Source organism: Ovis canadensis, chromosome 2, assembly GCF_042477335.2.
Source record: "Ovis canadensis isolate MfBH-ARS-UI-01 breed Bighorn chromosome 2, ARS-UI_OviCan_v2, whole genome shotgun sequence".
NCBI classification, from domain to species: Eukaryota; Metazoa; Chordata; class Mammalia; order Artiodactyla; family Bovidae; genus Ovis; species Ovis canadensis.
In genome coordinates, this window is record NC_091246.1 from 35,887,795 (window position 1) to 35,915,068 (window position 27,274).

The window sequence follows — 27,274 nt, forward strand, 5'->3', positions numbered from 1 at the left end:
CTTAAGTGGTTCTCCATCCTCTCATAAATACCTCTTAAGGGACTTTGTTGCTTTTTTCCTCCATGATTTGAACACAGGAGCAGTATGTGAACATGAATATACTCTACAGATAAACACTTTTTAAAAACACTTTTAAATAAAAAATAAACAATAAAGCTGTAGTTTAAAAAGTACATGTAACAACACTATATGCAGCACTGGGAGAACAATCACGTTGTAAGCTCTCAGACTGACAGTTAATTGCCCAGAGCAGAGGATATGGGCTAATGAATATTTTATTTTAAAAAGAGAAAAGTCGTAAAGGTCACGTAGACAGGGTTATAAGGACCATCAGGGTCATGCATCCTGTCCTATGTGGTCATTCAACATCCCAAGCAGAAAAAAGAAGAAACTCTCCCAAAGCCCCAAGGGAAGGCTGTGGCAAAATCAAGGCTGGCCTCAGTCCATGGGTTCCCAGTGGAGAGGCCTGTCCATCTCCATGCCACCACCTGAGGAGTCATGTGCATGCTGTGTTTTTGAGAATGCAATTTTGTTTGCAAATCAGCTACTCATTCTTCTCTTTTCCTGTGTCTTAGTGGAAAGAGCACAGGCTTTGGATCCAGATAGGCCCTGAGGTTGACTGTCAGGAGTTTGGTTTATCCACTGTGTTGTCCTGGAATGGTGTTCACTCACTAAACTTCAGTTTCTTCATGAAAATGTTTAATTTCTTCAATGAGATATTTTTAAAATCCCATGTTACAATCTAGTATAAAGTAAGCCCTTGACCAATGTTGATTTTCTATTTATTTAGCTCAAAATTTAAAAGTATTTGCATATTCCAAGTTTATTTGGTGACAGGAATAATTCACCAGGAACTAAGAAAACTATATGTTTAACCATATTTCCAAACATCTTCAAGATATATCTCTTTGTAGTGAAAGGGTGCAAAGTTAGCAAATGTTCTTCTTTTAAATATCCATTATAAATATAGAGCATTCTTATACTATATAGGTCAATTTGGGAAATGTGACCTTTTTGATTTCTGAAGACCCACATTAAAAAACTCATGGCAGTTCTAGAAAACTTGTAAACACCTTATTGAATGTACTATAGACTTTGAATAACTGGCTTCAGTCTTAAAATACAAGAAATAAAAATAAGGACTGTCTTCCTATCTCTTTGGTGACTAATTATTACATTATACCAGTGATAGGTCCTCTCAGCTGTTTCTGCCTTCCTTATAATAGAGAAACAAGAAAAAAAAGGTAAGAAGATTTTAAGAGTTATTGTCAGGCTATCATTAAACCACAGTTTTTGTGGTATTAGGTAATTTCTCTTGAATATTTTCCATGGTGACTCTCTCTTGTGCTTTCTTTCCCCCCTCCCAGTGTGCTCTTGCTGCTGATGAAGTAGTATTTAATCAGAAGGACTTGGAGGTGAAGGAGCTAAAGAATCAAGTGCAAATGATGGTGCAGGAAAACAAAGGACATGTTGTTTCTTTGAAAGAAGCACAAAAAGTGAATAGATTACAGGTAGAGTTAATGTACCTTGCTCTGTGTATTTCATTGGAACAGTACCTGACTAAAATAGCATTCTAAATGATAAGTAGGAATGTTTGCAAAAATAGGTTTCAGTTGAAGAGTTCTGAACACAAGCACCTGAAAGAGTTATTACAGTTTTCCCCTAAATTGGTGTGAAGGGAAAACATTTTTATTGTTAGCTTGAGTTATATTTCACAAATATAGAGCCTAATACCCAGGAATTTAATTTGCAAGTCATGTTGTAGTTATCCTTTCTTTATACTTTCCCTTCTGTTTTTTGCCAGAGTAATAGGCAGTGGGATATTGTTAAGTGCTGGAAGGTAAATACATCATTTAAAATTTTGATTTGTTAGATTACTGTTTTATTCTCCATCAATGATTTGCTCATTCGATTTGGCCAAATCTTTCAAAGTCTATATCTTAGGTTTTCTGTATTAACATGGATGTGCCTTCAGTGTAACATGGTATGTCCCTAAGTATTGGATTGGCTAGAAATTTAGTTTGGGTTTTTCCATAAGATATTTTGGGCCAACCCAATATTATACACCCTGGCTGTGAACCCTCCCGTCCCCCATACAGTTCATTTAATTTAAAGCCTTTAGCTTCCTATCAGGGAGTAACTACTGTCCTGAATAATGATCTGATCCAGGAAAAATTAGACTTTGATTTTGACATTACTTTCTTCTTTTTTTTAACCATTCTATCTCTGTATTAATGGAAAAACATAGGGAAAGTAGTGTTAGTCTTTCAGTTGTGTCTGACTCTGCAACCCATGTACTAGAGTCTGCCAGGCTCCTCTGTCCATGGGATTCTCCAGGTAAGGATACTGAAGTGGGTTGCCATTCACTTCTCCAGGGGATCTTCCCAACCCAGGGATCAAACCCAAGTGTCCTGCATTGAAGGCGGATTCTTTACTGTCTGAAAACATATATAAAGCAGCCCCAGAAGCCCTTAGTCTCTCCTCGGAGAGATCTGCTCTCCTAACTTTGATAGTGATAATTTCCTTGCTTTACTTTGTATCCTTGAATTCTGCAATCTAAGTTTTGGAATTTTTATAAATTTAATCATTCAATATACATTCTTTAGTATCTGGTTGCTTTTACTGAACATTTTGTCTATTCTGCTTCATCCACGTTTTTGTGTGAAGCTGTAGCTTGGTTAGTTTATAGCTGTATAGGATATCATTGTATGACTATTTCACAATTTATTTTTCTTTTTACTGTTGATAAATTTTTTTTCCTATGAATTTTCTCATACATGTCCCCTGGTGCACACACATGCATTTCTTTTGCATTTGTGCCTGAATTGCTAGGTCATACATAGGGTAGGCAAATCTTCAACTTTAGTAAATAATACCAAACTCGTTTTCCAGTTTAAACTTGCACCAGCACTGTATGAGCATTCCTGCTATTCCACTTGCTTGCCAGCATTTGTTATTGTGAATTTTTTAGATCTTAGGCAATCTGGTATGTATGTAAGGTTATTTTATTGTGTTTTTAAAAATGTATTTCTTGATTTAAAAAATTTATTTATTTATGTATGGCTGGGCTGGGTCTTTTTTGCTGTGCACAGGCTTCTCTAGTTGTGGAGAGTGGGGGCTACTCTCTAGTTGCAGTGTGTGGGCTTCTTATTTGCAGTAGCTTCTCTTTTTGCAGAGCCTGGGCTCTTGGGTGCATGGGCTCAGTAGTTGTGTATGGCAGGTATGTAATGTTATTTTATTGTGGTTTTAATTTTCATTTCCCTGATGGCTAGTGAAGTTGAGCACTTTTTCATGTTTTTTCTTTTTTTTTTTTTTTGGTCTTTGGGTACCTTCTTTTTTTTTAAATTATTTTTGGCCGCACTGGGTCTTTGTTGCTGCACCTGGGCTTTCTCTAGTTGCGGCAGGAGCTACTCTTCATTGCAGTGAGGGCTGTTCTTTGTTGCAGTGAGCAGGCTTCTCATTGCAGTGGCTTCCCTTGTTGCAGAGCATCGGCTCTAGGCACTTGGGATTAGTAGTTGTGGCACACGTTCTTAGTGTGAGATGTGATGTGAGATCTTCCCAGACCAGGGATCGAACCTGTATCCCCTGCGTTATGAAGTGGATTCTTAACCGCTGGACCACCAGGGAAGTCCTTGGGTACCTTCTTTTGTGAAATGCTCTTTCAAGTCTCCTGCTTGTTTTCCTATTGGACTAAGTCTTCCATTATTATGTTTGCCTTTCACATTTAAGCTCTATAGTCCTAAAACTGATTTTTGTATGTGGAAAAAGTAAAGGTCAAATTTCAGTTTTTTTCCAGGTAGATATCCATTTGTTCCAGCATTATTTATTGAAAAGGCCATCTTTTCACCGCTATTCTGAGTGCTGTTTGTCACAAGTCAGGGTTCCTTCATGCATGACTGTATGGTGTATTTCTGGGACTTCTGTTGTACCCCATTGGCTTGCCTGTCTTTGGACCAGTGTCACATTTCTTATTTATTGTAGGTTCCTGATAAGTCTAGGTGTATCAATAACCCATGAACTTGGTATATTCCTCCATTTACTCACGTTTTCTTTGGTTTTTCTCAGTAATGACTTTTTTGGGTTTATGTTTATATATTGAACATCTTTTGTTAGATTCATTCCCAGATGCTGTATTTTTTTATGTGACTATGAATGGAATCTCTTCAGATTTCCATTTTCTTAATTGTTTGTTGGTATGTGTAACTGTATTGGTTTGTGAATATTGATAGCTTATACCAAGCAACTTGATAAAATTCATTTTTAAATTCTGATATTTTATGTAAATTCTTTTGGATTTCCGTTTATGATTATGTCATCTGCAAATGATGACATTTTTATTCCTTCATGATCTTTATGCTGCCTTTTTTTTTTAACCATTCTTCATTGACTTTGATCTTCAATACAGTATTGAATACAAGTGGTGATAGGAAATGTTCTTATCTTGTTTCCAACTATAAAGGAAAAGCTTTCACTGTTTCACTATAAGTATCATGTTTGCTGTAGGTATTTTTTAATTTATTCTTTATCAAACCAAGGAAACATTCTTTGCTGAGAATTTTTATTATGAATGGATATTACATTTTATCAAATGATTTTTCTTTATCATGATTTTCCCACTTTATTCTGTTAATGTGGTGAATTGTACTGATTTTTCCAATTTTTACACCAATCCTATTCCTGAAGTAAACCTTTTTTTGGTGGGGGGGTTATGATGTACTGTTATGCTGTTATACTGTTATACTGTTATGTATGCAGCATACAATTGTGCTCATCAGTTCAGTTCAGTCTCGCAGTCGTGTCCAACTCTTTGTGACCCCATGAACTGTAGCACGCCAGGCTTCCCTGTCTATCACCAACGCCTGGAGTCCATCCCAACCCATGTCCATTGAGTCGGTGATGCCATCCAACCATCTCATCCTCTGCTGTCCCCTTCTCCTCCTGCCATCAATCTTGCCCAGCATCAGGGTCTTTTCAAATGAGTCAGCTCTTCGCATCAGGTGGCCAAAGTATTGGAGTTTCAGCTTCATCATTAGTCCTTCCAATGAATACCCAGGACTGATCTTCTTTAGGATGGACTGGTTGGATCTCCTTGCAGTCCAAGGGACTCCCAAGAATCTTCTCCAATACCACAGTTCAAAAGCATCAGTTCTTCGGTGCTCAGCTTTATTTATGGTCAACTCTCACATCCATACATGACCACTGGAAAAACCATAGCCTTGACTAGACTTACTAGGCATGGACCTAATAAAAGAAAGCAAATGGAACAGGGACATAGAGTGAAGTCCAGAATAAATCAGGCACAGGCTTCCAAGAACTGTCTCCCAGTGGAGTCACCCACATGTACTTAACTCCCCCAGCAAAGGCAACTCATGTGAAGTGTTGTCTACTGAGGAGACTCAGGTTTTATTGAGAACTGGCCATGAAGGCATTCTCTGACCACCATATACCAGAATTCCAGACTAGCAGAAGGAAAGGAAAGTAGGTGTTCAACATAAACCACCTTGTCTGCACAAACACTTTGAGCACAGTGAGCCACTCTTACTTGATAGGGTATTGGGAACCCTGTTAGGATCCGAGTTCCCAGACACCAGCCAATGAACAACCTCGTATGCAGGTCCTTCAAAGGATAGCAGTCAAGTCTTCTGTGTTAATTTACTCTTTTCTACAAATGTCCTTGATTTGGGTTGTAATTATTTTGTTTAGGATTTTAGCATGTCTATTCATGTGTATATTTTCTTTTCTCAAAATACTCTTGTCAGATACTGTAACAAATTAGGTTAACCTAATAATTATTAGTACTCTTGCCTGGAAAACCCCATGGATGGAGGAGCCTGGAAGGCTGCAGTCCATGGGGTCACTAAGTTGGACAGGACCGAGCAACTTCACTTTCACTTTTCACTTCATGCATTGGAGAAGGAAATGGCAACCCACTCTAGTGTTCTTGCCTGGAGGATCCCAGGGACCGGGGAGCCTGGTGGGCTGCCGTCTATGGGGTCACACAGAGTCGGACACGACTGAAGTGACTTAGCAATAGCAATAATTATTAGGTTAACCTAATAATATAGTTTAGGTAGCATTCCTTCTTTTTCTATACTTGGGAAGAGTGTATGAAGAATTGGTATTATTTCTTCCTTAAATATTGGTTGAATTCACTTGAAAAATATTTGGGCCTGGAAAATTTCTCTGTGGAATGTTTAATTATGAATTCAGTCACATTTTCCTTTTGCCCCCTTGTTGGCAAGGTCTGTTTTTCTAAGAATGTAACAGTTGTTTCATATTTCAATAAATATGTTGAAATGTTTATAACAGTCTCACCTCTTTAATGCTTTTAGACATGTAATGATATCCCGTTTTTCATTCCTGGTTATTTGTGCCTTCTCTCTCTCTTTTTTTTTTTTTTTGCTTGATCAACTTCACCAGAGGTTTATCAATTTTTTTTAGTCTCTTCAGAGACTAAATTCTTTTAAAAAAATTATAATTTTGTTTATTTACTTATTTGTGGCTGTGCTGGGTCTTTGTTGCTTTGCTCCAGCATTTCAATCTAGTTGTGGCAAGTGGGGGTTACTCTCTAGTGCACAGACCTCTCATTGCAGTGGCTTCTTTTGTTTTCGAGCATAGGCTGTAGACCACATGGGCTTCAGTAGTTGCAGCACCTGGGCTTAGTAGTTGCAGTTGCCGGGTTCTAGAGCACAGGCTCAGTAGTTACGTTGCATGTGCTTAGTTGCTCCCCAGCATGTGGGATCTTCCCAGATCAGGGATCAAAGCTGTTATCTCCTGCATTGGCTGGCAGATTTGTTCCCATGGAGCCGCTGGGGAAGCCCACAGAGGGCCATTCTTGACTTTGATGATCTTCTCTGGTATATGTTTGTTTATTCTTTAATTAGTTTCCACCCATATCTTTATTATTTAGTTTTTTTCTGCTTTTTTTAGGGGCATAGAATCTTTCTAAATTGTTTAGATGGGTGCCCAGTTCATTGAATTTTAGCCTTTCTATATATTTTTAACCATCTATAATATATGCATTTAAAATTATATGTTTCTTCCTAAGCTTATCTTTGTCTGCATTCCTCATTTGGCTCAAATTTTTCCTGATTTTTATTGTGAGTTTTTTCTTTGACCTGTGGGTTATATAGTTAGTTATTTTATTTCCAACACATGAAGGATTTCTTTTTATTAATTTTTAGCTTAATTGCATTGTTGTCCGTATAACTTCAGTTCTTTGTGTTGAGGCTTGTTTTATGGCTCAGCATAAGGCCAGTTTTTGTAGATATTACAGATATGCTTGAAAAGAATTTGTATTCTGTAATCATTGAGTTCTCCTAATTCTGTTAATCCTCTTATTCAAATCTATATTTTTACTCACTTTTTTGGTCTTTTTTTTTTGTCCTATCAGTATTTTAGAGGGATGTTAAGATCTCTTACTATAATTTTTGGATTTGTCTTGCAAATACAATTTTTGCATTTTATATATATTGAAGTTGGGTTATTAAGTACCTAGAAATGTAGAATTGTTACAGCATCCTGGTGAATTGACCTTTTTTTTTAAAAATCTTTTTTTAACTTCATTTTATCTCCCAACGGTTCTTGTATTTAAGTCTGTTTTATATTAACATAGCTATACCAGCTTTCTTTTGATTAATATTTACATGGTATCTCTTTTTCCATCTTCCCTTTAATCTTTCTTTATTGATTTTAGTTATGTTTCTTGCAATTAGCAGGTTAGACAATTTTATAGTTCTTTCTGGTAGTCTTTATCCTTTAATTGGATTGCGAGTTCATTTCTGAATTTAATATAATTACTATTATATTCTGATTATAATCCCACCATTATGGTTTTTACTTATCCTATCTGCTCTATATTCATTTTTCTCTCCTTCTTACATTTTTTGGATTTAATTGCTTTAAAAGTTGTACTTTCACTGTTTTTAGTGGTTATCCTGGAGAGTATATGCCATGCACTCTTGACTTAAAACAGTTAAACTGGTATTCTTACCCTTTCCCTGGAGAATAAAAGGACTCCATTTAGTATCCCCCTTCAACTTATATGCTATTGTTTTATATTTTAATTATCTTAATATGTGGTTTTTAAAATAAAGTTACATTTTATAGTTCAGCATTAACACAGTGAAACTTTAGGGTTTGCTTTTTTTTCCCCTATCTAAGCATTATAGTACATGTGAAGTATTTAAAATGAATGACCTTTCTTTTTTATATAATTTTGTGCTTATAAAACAAAGCTTATGTACTTCAAATTTTTTCTTTAGAGGATACACAGAAAGCTAAACCACACAGTGTCTCTCTCTCCCCCAAGCACCCATAAACAACACATTCTGCCTTTGATTTCCGAGTTCGTTCTCCCACGGCTCTCAATTGCTTGTCTTCTATCTCTGTGTTTGTGGCTTTCTTTTTCACTGAGTAAAGGCTTTCACTTCACTGCACCTGTTACCACTTTCTATCTCCTTTGCTGTCATCTTAGCTGTTTGCCGTTTTCTATACTTTCCAACTTTCTAGTCTTTTGCTACTTCTTGGATTTCACTCTGAAAGTTCAGACTTCTATAAGGATCAGCTAATCATAGTGCTTCAGGTGGGCAAGCTAACCAATCACAGTGTATGGGGCAGTGTCTTGTACTAACTCATTAGCTGTATTTGTTCCTGCTTACTATTCAAAAGCTTTTAACACTCAGGACAATCCTAAATTCTTGTGAACAGCAGGCTAGTCTTTGGGGTTTCTTTTTGTTTGTTTGTTTGGTTGGTTTTTAGAATTTTTTTTTTTTTTGGCTGCACCTTACAGCATGTGGGATCTTAGTTTATTGACCAGGGATTGAACCCATGCCCTCTGCAGTGGAATTGTGAAATCTTAGCCACTGAACCACCAGGGAAGTCCCAGAAGGCTAGTCTCTGGATAAGTTAGGTTTTATTGTTTTGTTAAGGTAGTTGTGATTTTGTGATCAATGTACAATTTATTTTTAATCCTTAACCCATACTGAGTCTCTCCATTTTTTAAATTCTTCTCTTTCTTCTATAAAGAATGAAAAAATAATAGAACAACAACTTCTTGTGGATCAACTGAGTGACGAACTAACAAAACTTAACCTGTCAATGACTTCTTCAGTAAAGGAAACTTGTGGAGATGGGCCAGATACCAGGATACTTGAAAAGAGACCATACACTGTACCATTTGATACTCGTTTGGGGCATTATATTTATAGTCCAGCAAGATTGGATTCCAGGAAGGTAAAGTCTAAGCATTAGTTTCTTTCTTTTGAGGTTGTATACAATATAATATCACAGTGTATTTATATAGTCTTAGCAGGCTTTTTTTTTTTCTGTTTGGTTTCATAGACTTTTGTGTATACTCTTTTTCTGTTATGTATACCCTCTTTAAAATCATGCTTCTTTTCAATAAAATTAATGACTATGAGAAGGTATAGTTGTATTTGAAAGGAAGAGTTGAAGATAATGCTTAGATTTATCAAGGAGAAAAAAAGCTACTCTTTGCCATCATATTAATATTTTCAGATATGACTCTGATATCTTCATAAATTTTTTCTTTCTTTAATCACACCAAGTTGATGAGGTTGGAGATATTTATTTTGACTTATTTGGTCTATTTTCAAAATGATATCCATGTATTAGTCAATCTTGTCTGATATAATTGCTGCTGCTGCTGCTGCTAAGTCGCTTCAGTTGTATCCGACTCTATGCGACCCCATAGATGGCAGCCCACCAGGCTCCTCTCTCCCTGGGACTCTCCAGGCAAGAATACTGAAGTGGGTTGCCATTTCCTTCTCCCTCTGACAATTAATTAAGACTGTATAAAAATCAGTATGAAGTTTCATTTAATTTTTAAATTTTACTTTATAAATTTTATTTATAAAATGTGTATACATACATGCGGATGCACAGATTTCTCTTGAAAAATCAAAATCAAGGAGTCTCCACCATGGAAAAGACTAATTAACAGACTCATGAATTTTGGTTTCTATTTATTAATTTTAGGAAAGGAAATGATTTATTTGAGATATGTTGGATACAATCCAAGGGATAAGAAATGTGAGAGGTGTCATAGACTTTGCAGTCAGGCAAGCTTGAGTGTGAACACCAGCTCTATGATGTAGGCCTGGAGGGATGACTAAACCTGTGTGAACCCCAGGCTTCTTATCTGTCAGGGGGGACCTGTGAGGGGTATAGGGAGGACTTACATGAGATGGTGACTCCAAAAGTGCCTGGCACACTGAGTCCTGTAACATACATGTTTATGGGATACCTCTCCTGTGTCCCAGGCTCTGTGCCTCAGAGTGAGTAAGACAGATGCTACTATTACTGTATAGTTTTCAGTTTTGACTGGTTGGATTTAAAATTTAAACTTTTGCTGCTATTAATTTCAGTTGAACTTTCTAGAGTTATTGATATTTTCTTTTGGTTGAATGTATGGTAAATTTTCATACAACATTTAAGAAGAAAGATAAGTTCTTTATAGAGTTGAAATTAGATATCTATTAATTCTACTTAATTTTTTTACTCTTGGTTAGTAATGTGAATTTCCGGTTTCTGTGCATTCTCTTTATTTTATAAAAATAACATTTTTTTCTGATCATAAAAGTTAGACATTTACTATCTCTCTCAGTGTCTGTTTCTTTCTCTTTTTTACTAGACTTTCACACACACACACTCGCACACATATTCTTTGAGGAGACAGCTCCACAGGGTATTGAGAAGGAGCTAGGCCCCTCTGTTCTTATCTCTAGTTGTTTGATTAGATCTGAAACAGCCATGATTGGAATAAAGATTTCCACAGTTATTGTTTCAAATTAGCAAATTCTTTTTTTTTTTAATTTTAATTAATTTTATTACCCCTGTTCACTTTCAAGGGTTCTAGTTTGGAAAACATATTATGTGATTACCATAGCTTAGAAGAGGGCAGATACACTATAAGACTTGTAGCTCCTGTGTGGTTACAGGTGATCTCCAAGTTTGCTTGTAACCAAGTGGAATTAAAATGTAACAGGAAGAAAGAACCAGTGAATTTTCCAAAAGATTGCTATGACACAGAAGGAAAAGATCCTGACCGGAGACAGGCCCTTATGTTGATAAAGGGAAACCCTTATTCCCAGTGCTGTTTCCTTCTCTATGGATGGACATATGTATTCAAATGAGCAAATTCTTTGTTTTGCTTTTAAAATTTAGTGGCTTCCAGCCATTAAAAGAAGGGGAAAAGGGAGAAAATGCAAAGGTAATATAACCAGCAGTTTTGAGAGTTCTCTTTCTCCTGTTGTGTATCCAGAACTCTTGGCCCCTCTCTTGCTTAGACTGTTGCAGCAGACACAAAGGCTTGTATGGGAAGATACAAAGCACACCAAGCCTTGTTCAAGTATTGTTTCCTGTTACATTGTTCTAGAGTGAGAGGAGGATTTCATATTAAATACCAAAACTAGCTAAATTAAGCCAAAGAAGACATCTGAAATACCATTTCATTTTTTTCCCCGAATTTCTGTCTCCTTGGCAGAAGGTGGGTTAATATTTTCCAGCTCTTATATTTTATTTTGAAATTCAGCTCTAATATTTTCTCGAAGTAAAAACAATCTAACAAGGGAAATATTTCCTCAACTTAAAATTCTCTCAAAGACAAAGGGGGACAATGGCTTAATCAGTTTTTTAAAAATATTTGGTTTTGGTTATATTGGGTCTTCATTGTTGTACTTGCTGCTGCTGCTGCTGCTGCTGCTAAGTCACTTTCTCTAATTGCGGTGAGCAGGGTTTCTCTTACTGCAGAGCACAGGTTCTTGGCACATGGTCTTCAATAGTTGCAGCGTGCAGGCTCAGTAGCTGAGGTTCGTGGGCTCCAGAGTGTGCGCTCAGTGGTTATGGTGCAGAGGCTTAGTTGCTCCCTGGCATGTGGAGTCTTCCCAGACCAGGGATTAAACCCATATCCCCTGCATTAGCAGGTGGATTCTTATCCACTGTACCGCCAGGGAAGTCCTTGAATAAGTTTTTAAATTGATTACAAAAAAAGTTTGATTTTATTTCCTATGCTTTAGTCGCTAAATTGTGTCCAACTCTTGGATCCCATGGACTGTAGCCCTCCAGGCTCTCCTGTGCATGGGATTCTCCAGGCAAGAATACTGGAGCGGGTTGCCATTTCCTTCTCCAGGGGATCTTTTCGACCCAGGAATCGAACCTGGGTCTACTGTGTTGCAGGGAGATTCTTTTCCAACTGAGCTGTGCTGTGCTGTGCTGTGCTTAGTTGCTCAGTTGTGTCTGACTCTGCGACCCCATGGGATGTAGTTCATCAGGCTCCTCTGTCCATGGGAATTCTCCAGGCAAGAATCCTGGAGTGGATTACCATGCCTTCCTCCAGGGGATCTTCCCAACCCAGGGATCAAACCCAGGTCTCCCTCATTGGAGATGGATTCTTTACTGTCTGAGCCACCAGGGAAGCCTACCGACTGAGCTACAAGGGGTATATTGGAGGGAAACAGTGAAAGGATCTTATTTATTTTAAAAGCATATTACTGAGACTTCCTTGGTGGTCCAGTGGCTAAGATTCTGAGGCCCCCTGGCCTGGGTTCGATCCCTGGTCAGGGAACTAGATCCCACATGCCACATCTAAGACCCAATGCAACCAAATAAATAAATATTTCTTTAAAAAACATACTACTTATGTGTGTATGTATACGTATATATGTACTTTTTACATTTATTTTTAATTGGAGGAAAATTGCTTTACAATGTTGTGTTGGTTTCTGCCGTTCAACAATGCAAAGCAGCCATAACTATACATATATCACCTCCCTCTTAAACCTCCCTCCACTCCCTTGATCCCACCCCTCTTAGGTCATCACAGAGCACCAAGCTGGGCTCTCTGTGTTACGTAGTAATTTCTCACCAGCTATCTATTTTACACATGGCAGTGTATATATGTCAATGCTATTTTATATATATATATATATATATATATATATATATATATATATATACACACACACACATTTTTTGTTTGTTAATACTTAATTGCTATTTAGATCCAGCTACTTTAGACACTTTTTAAATTTTATTTTTTAATTGAAGGATGATTGTATATATACTTTTATAGCTAGCTTTTCTTACCTATTGTATCATGAACACTTGACAATCATTAAATATTCTGGAATATATCATGATTTAGATGGGTAATAACATTCTAAGTGAATGTCATTTTGTACTTTTTCCTGTTGTCACACATTTGTTTTCAACTGTCTCTTAATCTAAAAGGTTTAACACCAAAATGGAATTTTGGGATTTATCTACTTAAGTAGAAATCCTAAAGAAATTGCCCCTCACAACTAAATATAATAATATAACTTATCAAATTAATAGAAAAAAAGAGTAAGGGGCTCATTTGTTTTAACAGATACTGGAAACTCATCTAATGAAATGTAAAATTGACCTTGATTTAAACTTAAGGCAAAAATGTAACAGAGGTTTCTGTTTTCTTAATGTTATAATTAAAGCCAAATGCTACTGTTATACACACCAAAATGGTACTTTGGAAGGAAAAAATTATGAAGCTGGTACCAGTCATTACGTAAGTTTAAAATAACACCACATATGCTGATGATGCTACCATTTTTCATTGATTATAAGCCTCACATTTTTTTTCACATTTTATCAACTATGATGGTAGGATATGTTTTACAGTTGATGGTATTTCATAGATGATAGCTTTTCTTCTTTCTTGATGGTATGGTTAATGACATTTTAGATTTGATGAAATATGGCATTATGAAAAGGAAATAAAAGCAGTAGGTAAATCACTTTCAGTACTTGACATTATTGTATAGTAAGAAAACCAACTGGAATGTTCTTAAGGGATATATTTTTAAAACCTTATGGAATCTTCAAATTCACAAAAGTGGTAATACCTGTATAATCTTTTCTTTTTCCTGAATGAATTACATTTTTATTGAGTCACAAAATTCTTGTGCATTAAATCCCTTACATTGAAGTCAGCTGCCTTTTTAGTTTTCACTAAGATTTTATCTTTCACACAATGGCCATTTCCTCCCCCCCAAATAATTAATTTTGCTTTTTAATCACTTTTTTGCATACATGGTTGCTCATGATGAAGCAGAGCTTTGTGAGATGTGTCTGCAGAGGTTCTCTTGGAAGGTTCCCTTGCCAACCAAACACTCATTCCAACAAAACACACCAACTTCATAGTAGCAAAACGACAAATTGCATCTCATGAACCTTTGTGGAACTTTCAAATTCAACTACAAAATTAAATATGTGAAAGCTACAATCTATGGTAAATGAGTTGCAGCACATCTAATGAAACAAAATCAAATGTATCACTAGTGAGAAGAGATTATCTTAATGTATGATGATTGAGAATATTACCTTCAAGTCTGGGTATAACACCTTAAGTCAAATTAGATGATTTTTGGAAAACAACCAAGTTATTATAGAACCTTGGGGAAAATCTTGAAGTAGCTCTAGATTTAGTCTGAATTATAGGGGACATAATGACTGTGTTTAGGTATTTGAAGGCTTAATCATTATTGTTAGACTTTGTCTCTAGAACTAGGACCAGTGAGAAGCAGTGCTAAGGGAATATAAAGAGGGATTTATTAGTGAAAATTCTCAAAATAATATTAGAGGTCTCAGGGCTTAATAGGGTCCCCACAGTGAATTTGTTTAAGCAGAGGCTAAATGATAATTTGCAGTATTACAGAGAAGAGTTAAACCTGGGATGAGTTGAACTCTAATCTTTAAAGTTCTGTCCAGTCCTCTTGCTATGTAATTCTCAGAAAACACAATTAGAATAAAAAAATTGTTTTTTAGTTGGATACACCTCAATTATCTGAATTATTACCCAGCTTATTGAGTACTTACATTATGACCAGTGTTATTTAGGATATGGTTGAAAATGCAAGCGTATTCTCTGGGGAGCAGGGAGTGCAGAAGCAACTAAAGAAGGCAGGACCCAACACTTAAGGTAGCAAGGGGACAGATTATAGAAGGCTTTATGAGCCAGAAGAGGTTAAAAGCCATTCTTTTGTGTGGAATGACTGCTAAGGAATTAATTTTCTGAATGTTTACTCATTGTGGCAAAACGTGTTTCATTATTAAGCTGGGTCATTTGATTTTCTTTGTAAAAAGAACATTTGAAAGCAAGTTGAAATCCTGGAGAACAAAACTTGATTCTAAACAGAAAGTTTTATTTGCTCCTGAAATAAACCCCTCCTCAGCCCCCTACCCACACCGCCAGCAAAGAGAAACCTTGAATTCTGTTGGTTATAATGCAAATGGCCATGCTTGGTACAATGTGCTTGTTAGATAAATACTTCTTGAGTTGGTTCTTCTGTAAATAAACTCCCTTGCCCTCCCCCATATTCCAGAATTGGGAGGCCACCTAGAAAACTTTACCCTATTCGTCATGGTGCTGATACGACACATGGCCTTATTAGGTGACCAACAGTGGAGGCACAAAAATCAGTTATTGAGAAATATCCAGTATCAGATAGGCTTTTCTGGGAGGGGATGTGAAGAAACCTCCATCAATTGAATCTTGAACACCATATGGTATATACATTTTTACTATATGTTGTAATTTAGTAGCTTATAATAATTTATATTAATAAATTGAATGCTTCCCCTGAGATCTTATTGTTTACCCTTTTCGGTAAATTACCTTGAGGTTTGGTTATAGAGACAGATAGGTGGCTCAGATGGTAAAGAATCTGCCTGCAATGCAGGAGACCTGGGTTTGATCCCTGGGTCAGGAAGATCCCTGGCGAAGGGAATGGCAAACCCATTCCAGTATTCTTGCCTGGAGAATTCCCTGGACAGGAGAGCCTGGTGGGCTACAGTCCATGGTGTCACAAAGAGTCAGACATGACTGAATAACTAACACTTTCCCTTACAGAGACATGGCTAGAAAGGAAACATTTGGTAATAGAAATGAAAATAAAGGCAATTTCTAATTCATAGTTGTTTTCCAAGGTAAATTTTTGAGAACTTAAGGCCAATAGAAGCATGTTATAATATAGAAAGTTTGCAGGCAGCCCATGAAAATCTCCTTATCCCATGATACATATTAAGTATGTTACTAGGGCATTAATCAACTATCCCTGACTACCACAGGTGAAGCCTGAGTTACTTTTGAATTTCCAAATCAGGAATATCTTACCCTGGCAGAGCGAGTGGCAGTGGTTCTGGATTTCTTCATGTGGTGGGATTTTGATTAGGGGAAAATTACAGATCCTTAACAACACTGCAATTCTCCAAGTGTTCAGAACTGGGAAGGCTTGGGGCAGGGCAACAGTTGTGCCCTATTACACTGTGTATGGGCTTCACATGGGTTGGGGAGTGCCTGAGCTATGTTCAAGAGCTGTGATGTTTTCACTCATGATTCTTTTGAGTGCTGTTTTTCTCTGAAGCTATAACTGAAACCAGAAGAGCTTTCTAGAAGAGGGAGAACTGTGTAGATTCTGAAAGAAATGTATATCCATGAGACACAATAGTATTGTGAAATGAGTTTTGACTTTTTTGTAGGCAGTGCGGGGAGGGAAATGTACGTTTTGAGTGATTGGCTCTTTTAAGAGTACCTGTCTAATAACCTCTTAGAAAACACATTTTGAGCAATATGATAAAAATAGACCCTTTAAAAAATCACTTTTTTTTTGTTGTTGTTGGGTGGGGGAATCACTTGTAAGGTCCACACAAGTCCGTCTGTATACTCTCTGGATCGACTAGTTGCGGGATTTCGAACACAAAGTCAGATGCTGCTGGGTCACTTAGAAGAACAGGATGAAGTCCTCCAGTGCCAATTTTCTGATAACAGTGATGATGAAGAGTCAGAAGGCCAAGAGAAATCTGAAATTAGGTATGTTAATATATATATTAATATTGACTGATTTAATAAGCATAATTACATGATACAGTAAATATATACAGAAATAGAGGGGTTTTTACATTAAAAAAATTTTAGTAGAAGAGTTAAGTGGTTTTTGCTACATGTACTATCAACTAATGTGTTACAAAACCAGTATTTGAACACGTCAGTCTAACATCTGTAAAATAATTGTGTTTTTAGAATGTTTATGGTGATTGTAGTTTAATTTTCAGAGAAAAAGATTTTGGATTTCCTAATTCTGCTGCCACAGTGGCAAAAAACATGATGAATTTTCCACTGGGTCCAACATGGTGGGGGGTATCTCTTTACTTGCTGAAATATTAGTAAATTCCATTTATTTTATGTAAGCCATAATTTAAAGAGTAATTTGGAGGAAAACTAATTTGAGGGCAGATTAAAAATGACTAACAGACAAGTTACCTTTGGTCCTGGCCTTTTCCTTTTTTAGACGTAGAAGTTGCTCATGGATTCAGAAGCCAGGCTCTGTTTGTTCACTTGTTGAATTGAATGATATTCAGGATCAAACACAAAAGTCAGGATTGGAGAATGAAGGTACACAGACTCTCTCGAGTACTTTAGATCTAATATTTATAAGACACTTCTCTTTTTCTTCAAGCAATAATTTAAGAAGCATCTAGGGATTCTCAGAGACAGAAACTTGGTTTGGAGTGCCTTCCTGGCTTTTCCTTTATGTTCTCTGCTCTGTGCCCTGATTTCTTGTTCTTTCCTTAGTAAAGCTTTTTCACCAGTCAGTTCTAGATAGAGTTATAGGCTAAATCTCTCAGAATGGGGATTTTATATTCAAACTTGAGTTTGACTTCCCTCTCTTGCTTTCTTTAAAATCCATCTTAAGTAATTTACTGGGTGTTTCTTCACTGCTTCACTGGCACCCATGCCTGCCATTAGTGATGTATTTGACATTAGAGCCAATTAGTCTAGCAGATGCTTGTAATGTTCACAACTGATGAAAATTTTATGCATTAAAAAATGGCATAAAAGATGTTTATGTTGCAAAAATTGTATGAGGAGATTTTAGCTCATTTCTCTTGGCTTATGAGTGGTAAAAACACAGAGTACAGAGAATATAAATAACATGGTAAATAAGTCCTACACTGGAAAATAGCATATTTTTTAAGAGCTTATGAATGTAATATTAAAACATGAAATGAAAATAGATTTTAAAAGTATATAATAGTATAGATAAGTGCCACAGTCACCATCCTTGAACCGTTTGTTACTGGTCTACAACCAGGTAAGAAACTTTTGTCAGAATGTGATTCATCAGTGCACCAGTTCCTTCATTGAGGAAGTCTCACTATGAAAAATGTCTCAGCTGAACTAAAACAGTGAGGTAATCGATTTATATGCTGGTACAAGACAGTAACAAACAGTATGGGGCCATGTTCTGATTAGTCTGGGATAGAATGCATTCTCTGATTACAGTAAAACTACAACTTAGTAGGAAAAAAATGAAAACCTCTACCCATCTGGAGATTTAATAGCTTTTTTAAGTATCTCAGATTAGAGAAAAAGTCAAATTGCAGAATATCTAAGAGCAATGAGAAACTGTGTCAGAACCTGCAGGAAATGACTAGAGCATATACATGTTTTAAGGAAAGGAAAACTCACTGTAAGCTGGAAAACTAAAATCACAGTTGGCATTTTTTTCCTTCTCTGTTTGTCCCTTCCTCTGGTACTTCTAGACTGCTTCTGTGTCTGCTTTTTTTTATTTTTAAACTCTACTTCTGTTAAATGTTTCTGAGCAGATAGTTTTATTTCTCAGCTTTGTTTCTTTTATTTTTCAAGATTTAAAGATTGAATGTCTCCAGGAGAGTCAAGAGTTGAATTTGCAAAAATTAAGAAATTCAGAACTCATACTTACTGAAGCTAAACAAAAAATGAGAGAACTTACTATTAACATCAAGATGAAGGAAGATCTGATTAAAGAATTAATTAAAACAGGTAATAGTATCTTGTGAACCAGCTTATAGGAGAAAGAAAAGGTTCTAAAGGTGCTTATGTTGTAACATTTACTTTAATTTCTGATGCTCAGGACTATCCACGTCAGTCTGGAATTTGGTATAGCAAGGTGTGCTCTAAAGCCAATTTGTGGAGGTTAATTATCAAAAGGACTTTATTATGTTTGCTTTTATCTATGAATTGTCCTAACCAACCTCTGTGGTCTTTAATGGTTTTTGTCACTTTTTAAAGAAACATTATACTTGGCTTCTGGAAATAAGATGTCCGAGATGTTTTCCTAACTCATTTTAGTAAATACCTATTTTAAATTATTGGTCTTTACTTTCTTGAATAATTTGTTTTTAACATTAATTACAAGCTTTGTATTTTAACTGTAGATAACTTTTGTTTTTCTGAAGATGTAAGGATTAGTCCTTGAGAGCTGTCCTCTTGAGTGAGCCAGGCTTTCGGCTCCTCCCCTTAGTCTCAAATTCTACCAGGTTGGGTGTATATACCACCACCTTTCCTCACCATCCAGCTCCATTAGGCTTACTCTAAAATGCACGCCTCAAGTTTTTTGGTTCCCCCAACTAGTATACTCAAAGTATAAGCCTTGACTACTATGAAATTCAGTAAAGAATTGAAGGAATAAGACCACTAACATTTCTTTTCCCCAGTTCCAATTCAGAACAACTCTCTGGTCTCTTGGGGGAACTGAAGGAAATACTGTTAATACCTTCCTCTTCTTCAAGCCCAGGACTATAATCACACTCGGACTACGCAGTTGTGGGTACCAGATCCTCTGCCAGCGAGGAGAAACTTGCCTTCCCTCTCCCACTTCTTTCTTGCAGTCTAGCTTTCTAGCTGTCAGTCTCCTTTCTCAACTTCCTTTCCCCTATAGTCAGACATGACTGAGCACGTGCACACACACACACACACACACACACACACACAGATGCTGTCCAAAGCATTTTCATTTCTCATTCCTGGCAGTGCATCCTTCTAGCTCCAGTTATCCCATGTGTTTGATTTTGATTGTGCTCCTTCCTCGTAGGCAGGATCGATGCCAATAAACCTCCCTTAGGTGAATCTAGGAAACAGTTTAGGGGTTTAAATAGCTTCTGCATTCCCATGATTTCAGGGTAGTGTGCATAGAACTTGAGGATATTTACTGCTCTAAAATAAATGATTTTCTTTCAGATAGGTTATCCCACCATGGGATATCTAGCAAGCACACTTTTGTAGCCTGGTATACCCATCCTGGTTGCCTTAAAATAGAGGATATCTGCACTTAAACTGAGCAGGTTCTCTTCTTGCTCATTAGAATGGAGGACAATTTGGAGCTTACTGAAGACCCTTAGAGATGATGTTTAGCAGAAGGGTCAATGTGTACTTCCTTTTCAAAGCCCTTTCACTGAAGACTTCCCCAAACAGTAGCTACTTCAGCCAAAATGAATAACAATGACAATTATACTGTATTTCATCAGTTTTAATATATACTTTTTTCACATTTTAATATCTCTGAAATCAGAATGCATCTTAAAAATCAGTGGCATTTTAGCATTTTATCATGGTGTAATTGGTACTGTAGTTTTTCTTAGTGGTTCATAAAATATTGGTGTATTAAACAATTTTGGGATCTTAGAGTCACTAAAACATTTACAGTTAGTCAGAATCAGAATTGTAGAGCTAGAAAACAACTTACATGTACTAATTTATAATTAATTAATTGAGATTTTTAAATTAAAAGATTTTTATTAAAAATTTTTACTTTAAAAATAAATTAATAAAAAATTAAAAGATTTTATTAGAAAGTTAAAGAATTTTAAAATTCAGAGATTTTTTAAATTAAAAGATTTTAATTTATTAAAATTAACAAACTTTTATTAAAAATTAAGAGACTTTCAGTATACCAGTATAACAACTGGACCCTATGATTATTCCTCCTATGAGCTCTAGACTCTTACTTTCCACTGCCATGGGTTTGCTAGTCCAGGGATAGCTGACTATTCAGAATAAATCAGAACCAAGTTTTCAGGGTCAGTAGCTGGGCTTAGAATGAAAAGAGATACAGAAACAATATTTATATTCTGTTTTTCTCTATGTTCTAAATATAAGAAAAGCATTTCAAAAAAATTTATCTTTAACAAGTTCAAATATCTCTGATTTCAGAGATATTAAAATGTGAAAAAAGGAGATGAAAAAGGAGAGGGAACCAGCTCTACATTAAAGGCTTCTTAAGAAACATGACAATAAGATATATTGTGACCTTGTTTGGATTGTGATTAAAATAGACTAATTGAAAAAACATAGGCTAATTGTAAGACATTTTGAGACCATTGGGAAAGTCTGAATAGGGACTGGTAGATATTAACATTGTTAGGTATGATAATGACTTTTGGTTATTTCCATATTCTGTATAAATGCTTATTAAAGTATTAATATACATAGGTAATGTTATACATCTGGAATTGTCTTAAAGTTTTTAAGTAAATAAAAGAAGAAAAAAGGCATAGATGAAAAAGCAGTGGCAAAATCTTGGTAACTCTTGAATCTGGGTGATGGAGATTCATTATAAGGATTATTTCCCTACATTTGGTATGTTGAAAAATTTTCATAATAGTGAAAAAAAGAGAATTCAGAGATAGATTATGGGTAGTAGGAAGACAAATTATAGTAAGCCAGGGGCCAGAGAGTCATCCCACATACCTTTCTAACTAGAGTTTGATGCCTGCAAAGGTAAACTGCAAATTCAGAACAAAAGATGAACCAGAAAGAAGACTGAATGACACCAGATGGGGACAGTCATTAAGGATCTCATTCTCAAGAGCCCAGATGACAAGTTGTGTTTGACTGGGATGTGAAGGGACAGCTGGGTTTTTAATGCCATGCCTTAAATAGTTACATGGCCAGCATTTTAAGAGTAGGGAAATTTTATGTTTTTGGTGTTTTACTTACTTTTTAAACATAATTTATAATTGTTATTACTATTATTATTATTATGAAGGTAATGATGCCAAGTCAGTAAGCAAGCAGTATTCTCTGAAAGTAACAAAACTTGAACATGAAGCAGAACAGGCAAAAGTGGAATTAACTGAAACAGAAAAGCAACTACAGGAGCTGGAAAACAAAGATCTTTCTGATGTTGCTTTGAAGGTAAAATTACAGAAGGAATTCCGTAGAAAAATGGACGCCGCTAAGCTAAGAATCCAGGTAATTTAAAAAATGTAATTGAGAAAACTTATATAAGGCTTCCTGCTTTTGAGGATTCTTATACCTAGTTAGGAAAGAAGTAGGATTCAGTTTTTATTAGAAGAACTGGAAGGCAAGTTTTCTTTTCCAGTATGCTGGTGGGTTTGCATGGTTTTAGTCTGTGTAGTATATTTCTTCATTCAAGAAGTGTATTTTAACCTTTTTATCAAAACCATATGATTATAAATGAAGATAACCACAGAAATAGTGTTATTTTCTGAAGGATGAAAGAGTAACTAATGATTAAATAATCATATATAAAACATCTGGTATGTATATAGCACTTTCTTGACGTTCAACAATGATAACTTTCAGATAGTTTTCTGAAATTATAACTGATTGGTTTAAGAAAGGTTAGTAACTGAGCACTACTGCATCTTATTCTTAATTCCCTAATGCTGGACTTCGCTATAACCCCAAATATAGCTAGAGTTAAAAACTTACATTCTATGAGAAATACTCCATTACAGGGAGTTACTGTATATGAAGTTACTCCCAAATGCTTTTGGTATGGTCAGAGTGCTTTGTTAGTCTGCTTATAGTGAATTTGCTAAAATGCCTTTTCCATTTCTTTTGATTCATAATCTTTTGCTTTCATATTGTTTCCACTGTAGGTGGAATGAAATTGTAGTTAACCTAGTCAGCGCATTAGTTGTCTGTTTTTTAACTATGCCACAGTTATTTTCTTTAAACAAGATAAGAGTTCATTGCACACCTCCTGTGTACCAGGTTCTATTCTAGATGGGGATGCAAAAGTGAATAGAGCAAGAGTCCCTCCTTGTAGAGTTTTTAATGCTACCTAAAATATATGGATGTCACCATTAAAGGTTCTTTTTACTTAAGTAGCCCTCAAGTCAACACCAAGTTAAAATAACATGATTTGACACTTTGCACTTTCCTTCTGAATACATATTTTCCCTTAGCAATTCACCTCAGAGAGTCTTGGGATCAATTCTTTTTTATTTCTCAACCATTTAAATTAAGGCTATGATATCTAACAAAGTACTCATTTTAACAAAACATTAGTAGAACAAAACAATTAAGAATTTTCTTTTGTGATTATTATGAAATTAATAATTTCATAGGTTTATATCCTAGTTTTAGTCCTGATAGTAATTCTTATACTCAGAATCAATAAGAACCAGTCTCGTGGTAATCAGTCTGTTCAGATTCTCTTATTTCTTCATGATTCAGTCCTGGAAGATTGTAGGTATGTAGGAATTGATCCATTTCTTCTAGGTTATCCAATTTTTTGGTTTATAATTATTAATCATAGTCCGTTATGATACTTTGTATTTCTGTGGTTCAGATCAGTTCAGTTGCTCAGTCGTATCTGACTCTTTGCGACCCCATGGACTGCAGCATGCCACGCCTCCCTGTCTATCACCAACTCCTGGCATTTACTCAAACTCATGTTCATTGAGTCGGTGATGCTATCCAACCATCTCATCTATTGTCCCCTTCTCCTCCAACCTTCAGTCTTTCCCAGCATCAGGGTCTTTTCCAACGAGTCAGTTCTTCGCATCAGGTAGGCACAGTATTGGAGTTTCAGCTTCAGCATCAGGCCTTCCAATGAATATTCAGGACTGATTGCCTTTAGGATGAACTGCTTGGCTCTCCTTGCTGTCTGAGGGACTCTGAAGACTCTTCACACCACAGCATTTCTGTGGCATCAGAATACAAATCCAGAAACAAATTCTCTTTCATTTCTGATTTTATTTTATCTCTTTTTTTCTTGCTGAGCCTGGCTAACTTGTCAATTTTATTTATCTTTTCAAAGAACCAGCTCTTAGTATTGATCTTTTCTGTTGTGTTCTTTTAGTCTCTATTTTATTTATTTCTACTGTGATCTTTATTGTTTTCTTTCTTCTACTAACTCTGGGCTTTGGTTGCTATTCTTTTCTTAGTTTCTTTAGGTGTAATGTTAGAAGATTGTTTATTTGAGATTTTCTTGTCTCTTGATGTAAGCCTGTATCGCTGTCCACTTTCCTCTTACAACTGCTTTTGCTGTGTCCCATAGATTTTGGACAGTTGTGTTTCCATTTTCATTTGTCTCAAGGTATTTTTGATTCTTTTCTTTGTGAACCCATTGGTTGCTTAGTAGCACATTGTTTAGTCTTCACGTGTCTGTGTTTTTTCCCAATTTCCTTGAGATAGCCAAAATTATTATTTTTCTAAGTAGGTTACAGCCAAAATTATTATTTTTCTATGGAGGTTATTATGTTTGCCATATAAATCTATACCTTAAGCCTTATTTGTGGATTTAGCAAAGATTATTTTTATGATTGAGATTAAAAGATTACATGAAGGATTATTTATAGTGTTTGTGAATTATCATGTCCTTTTTTGTTTTCCATGTTTCTTGCTGTGTAACTTTTTCTGCTGAAAGTACTGATAAGGAAAGGAAAGAATTTACTTAAGTTCAAAAGAAATTCTGATAGGCCAAGGACCTAAATAAGTTTCCCTTGTAGTTTTAGAAATTTCTGTACCTTTGCTATATACATGCATAGCTGGGGATGCTCAAGAGGACAAGGATGGTGGTAGGGAGAAGAAGGATGGTGATAGTTAAGTGTCTACAAAGTGCTCTATACACACAAGATGTTTTGTATATATTATTTAATCCTTTAAAGTGTGTATTTTTACATGCTTACAAATGAGGAAACAGGTTTATGAAGGTAGAATAACTTACTCATAGTCATATAATTGTGATGATAAAAGTGGTTTTTGGTACACTAACAGTTCATACCATTTAAAAATATTGAAATACTAGTTGTTTTATTGGTAAAATGAAGTTATTTTAGTTTTTAAAACTTAAATTTGTTTTAATTAAAAAATCTGAAATCTGTGTTCTTTGCCTTTATATATATATATATAGCATTATATGTTGTATTAATATTTTAATGCTAACAGAGTGCACATTCCACATTTGAGCATCTGTGGAATAAGCACAAGACGATGACAACCTATCTCACTTTTAAATAAGATTATCAGTACTTAGACTGATGTTTTCAATATCATGTGGAAAAGACACTACAGTACTAATATTAACATTTTTGCTCCAATATTGCAATTACTGTCAAAAATAAGTGACAAAACCAGGGTCCAAATTCAGGCTTGGGAAACTGCAGAGTTCTGTGGCATCCAAGCTAGTAGTACTCAAAGTAGTCCACTGCAGATTGTTCATTATTGGTCTACAGCGGGATAAAGGTAAATATGAGCACAGCTTCCCTCATCAAAAAAAGTCTTGTATAGAAACACCATCAGCTGAGTCTAATAATGTCCTTCATGGTGCAGGCTGACAGCAGTCTGTGACTGGTACTGGTCCACAGACCACCCTTTGAATAGCCCTGCTCCTAAGCTACAATGCATCTGTGAATACTTAATTAAAACAAAATTTTTTCCCCCAGCAGTTTATTGCCAAGATAAAGGAAATAATTAATTGTAGTTTGCATAACTTACAAATAACCTCACCTTAACTTTATTTCATGTGAGATATACTTAGTGTAATGCTAAAGTACGTAATACAAATCTATGTTTGTTTGATCAAGATTAAATTGAAACACTGGTATTTTATATTAGTACAGTAAGCTCTTCACAGATGTTCACAGATTTTTAGTGCTGTCTATGGATAACTTTTGCTAGAGAGGAAAACTTTATTTATGATAATTAAAATAATTATAATGGTTACTGTCTGGGAAAATGGTATCATTTCTGATCATTTTAACTCAGGGATTAATGATTTAGGCTATAGCTGGATTTTAAATATGAGTACAATAGAATACTATACAGTCACATAGAAAGAACAAGATAAATTATATAGAAAAAAAGGAGGTGGAGAATAGTCTACCTAGAATATATATACATAAAGTTATTTATATGCATATAAATTATTTCTCAAAGAATACTGTTTCAGGAAGCAGGACAGGTAGATTAGCCATCTGAGATGTGTCTTTTTAAATGTAAGTTCAGTTTTGTATTGTTTTAATTTTTATTATGTACATAAAGTATATTTAAATTAAAACACTCAAAAAAAGAAGCAGCGATGTTGGTTTTGTTCTTTTTGGCTGCCAGCACCAGGAAGGTTCATCATTCTTTACATCTTGTGAAAATTATGATAGTTGACTGATTGTAAAAGTAGAAATATAGAAAACAATTGTGAAACTGTCAAGAATAAATTAAAATCTAGGAAGAAATGCCAACATGTGTAATTAAATGAAAAGTTTTAAGTTCACTGAAAGGATATGAGAAATGCACTTTTTCATTTTTAAATATTCCATGTGATCCAGGTCTTACAGAGAAAGCATCAAAATAGTAAGAAATTGGCATCACTGTCAATCCAAAATGAGAAACGTGCTAATGAACTAGAGCAGAATGTAGATCACATGAAATATCAAAAGGTACAGCTGCAAAAAAGACTTCGAGAAGAAAACGAAAAAAGGAAGCAACTGGATGCAGAAATTAAGCGGGATCAACAAAAAATCAAAGTAATATTGTCATACTTTCCTGCTAAGCATAATATGAAATGTTCAATGGCTCAGAGCTAATGAAACCAAGGTCTTGATTCAGTTGGCTTGTGAAGTATCTAACCTTGGCCTGTCCTTGGCTGCTGTTCCCATTCACCTTAAAACTTTGTTGATCTACATAGTAAAAGCTATTTATTGAATTCTGAGTACTGTCTTGAAGGCTTTGACTTCACGAAAGAAAGTGCAATGATAATTTCTCTAACTAGGACCTTAACTTCAGTTGAGGCTGTCAAAAACATAAATTTATGAAGCTGACTTTCTAAAAAATATCTAACATTTGACTAGGATTTCCCATTTTCAAAGTGCTTTGACATGCCTTGTCCAGGTATCAGCATAGGAAAAAGTACGAGGTAAAAATGATGGTACCATTTCATTCCTAGTGTGCAGAAAAGTGATCAGACCTCTGTGCCTAGCAGTTGTAGGCTGGGAGGAACTAGTGGTATCAGCCCAGGCTCTGGAGCTTGGCTAGTGTGTGTTCAAATCCCAACTCTCTCATTCTTGGCTGGACCATTTATTGGGAAAATCACTTACCCTCTCTGTGTCTGTTAATTCTTAAATATCCTTATCATACTTGCCTCAGTAGGGCTCTTCTGAAGAAAAGGAGGCTGATAATAATCATAATAACAACAATAACGAACACTTA

General features: G+C 35.6%; 1 protein-coding gene across 12 annotated transcripts in view; it reads left to right on the forward strand.

Moving 5' to 3' along the window:
* KIF27 (kinesin family member 27) overlaps positions 1-27,274 on the forward strand; it is an 89,777-nt gene that overhangs the window by 23,452 nt on the left and 39,051 nt on the right. For 10 of the 12 annotated variants that reach the window (XM_069573912.1, XM_069573917.1, XM_069573921.1 and 7 more), the window contains 7 exons: positions 1,368-1,511; positions 9,028-9,234; positions 16,698-16,867; positions 17,346-17,449; positions 18,704-18,859; positions 21,864-22,069; positions 26,395-26,592. In XM_069573912.1, coding sequence (XP_069430013.1) covers positions 1,368-1,511; positions 9,028-9,234; positions 16,698-16,867; positions 17,346-17,449; positions 18,704-18,859; positions 21,864-22,069; positions 26,395-26,592 — 1,185 coding nt within the window. The remainder of the gene's footprint in view (positions 1-1,367; positions 1,512-9,027; positions 9,235-16,697; positions 16,868-17,345; positions 17,450-18,703; positions 18,860-21,863; positions 22,070-26,394; positions 26,593-27,274) is intronic. The other 2 variants (XM_069573918.1, XM_069573916.1) reach the window with 2 other exon arrangements.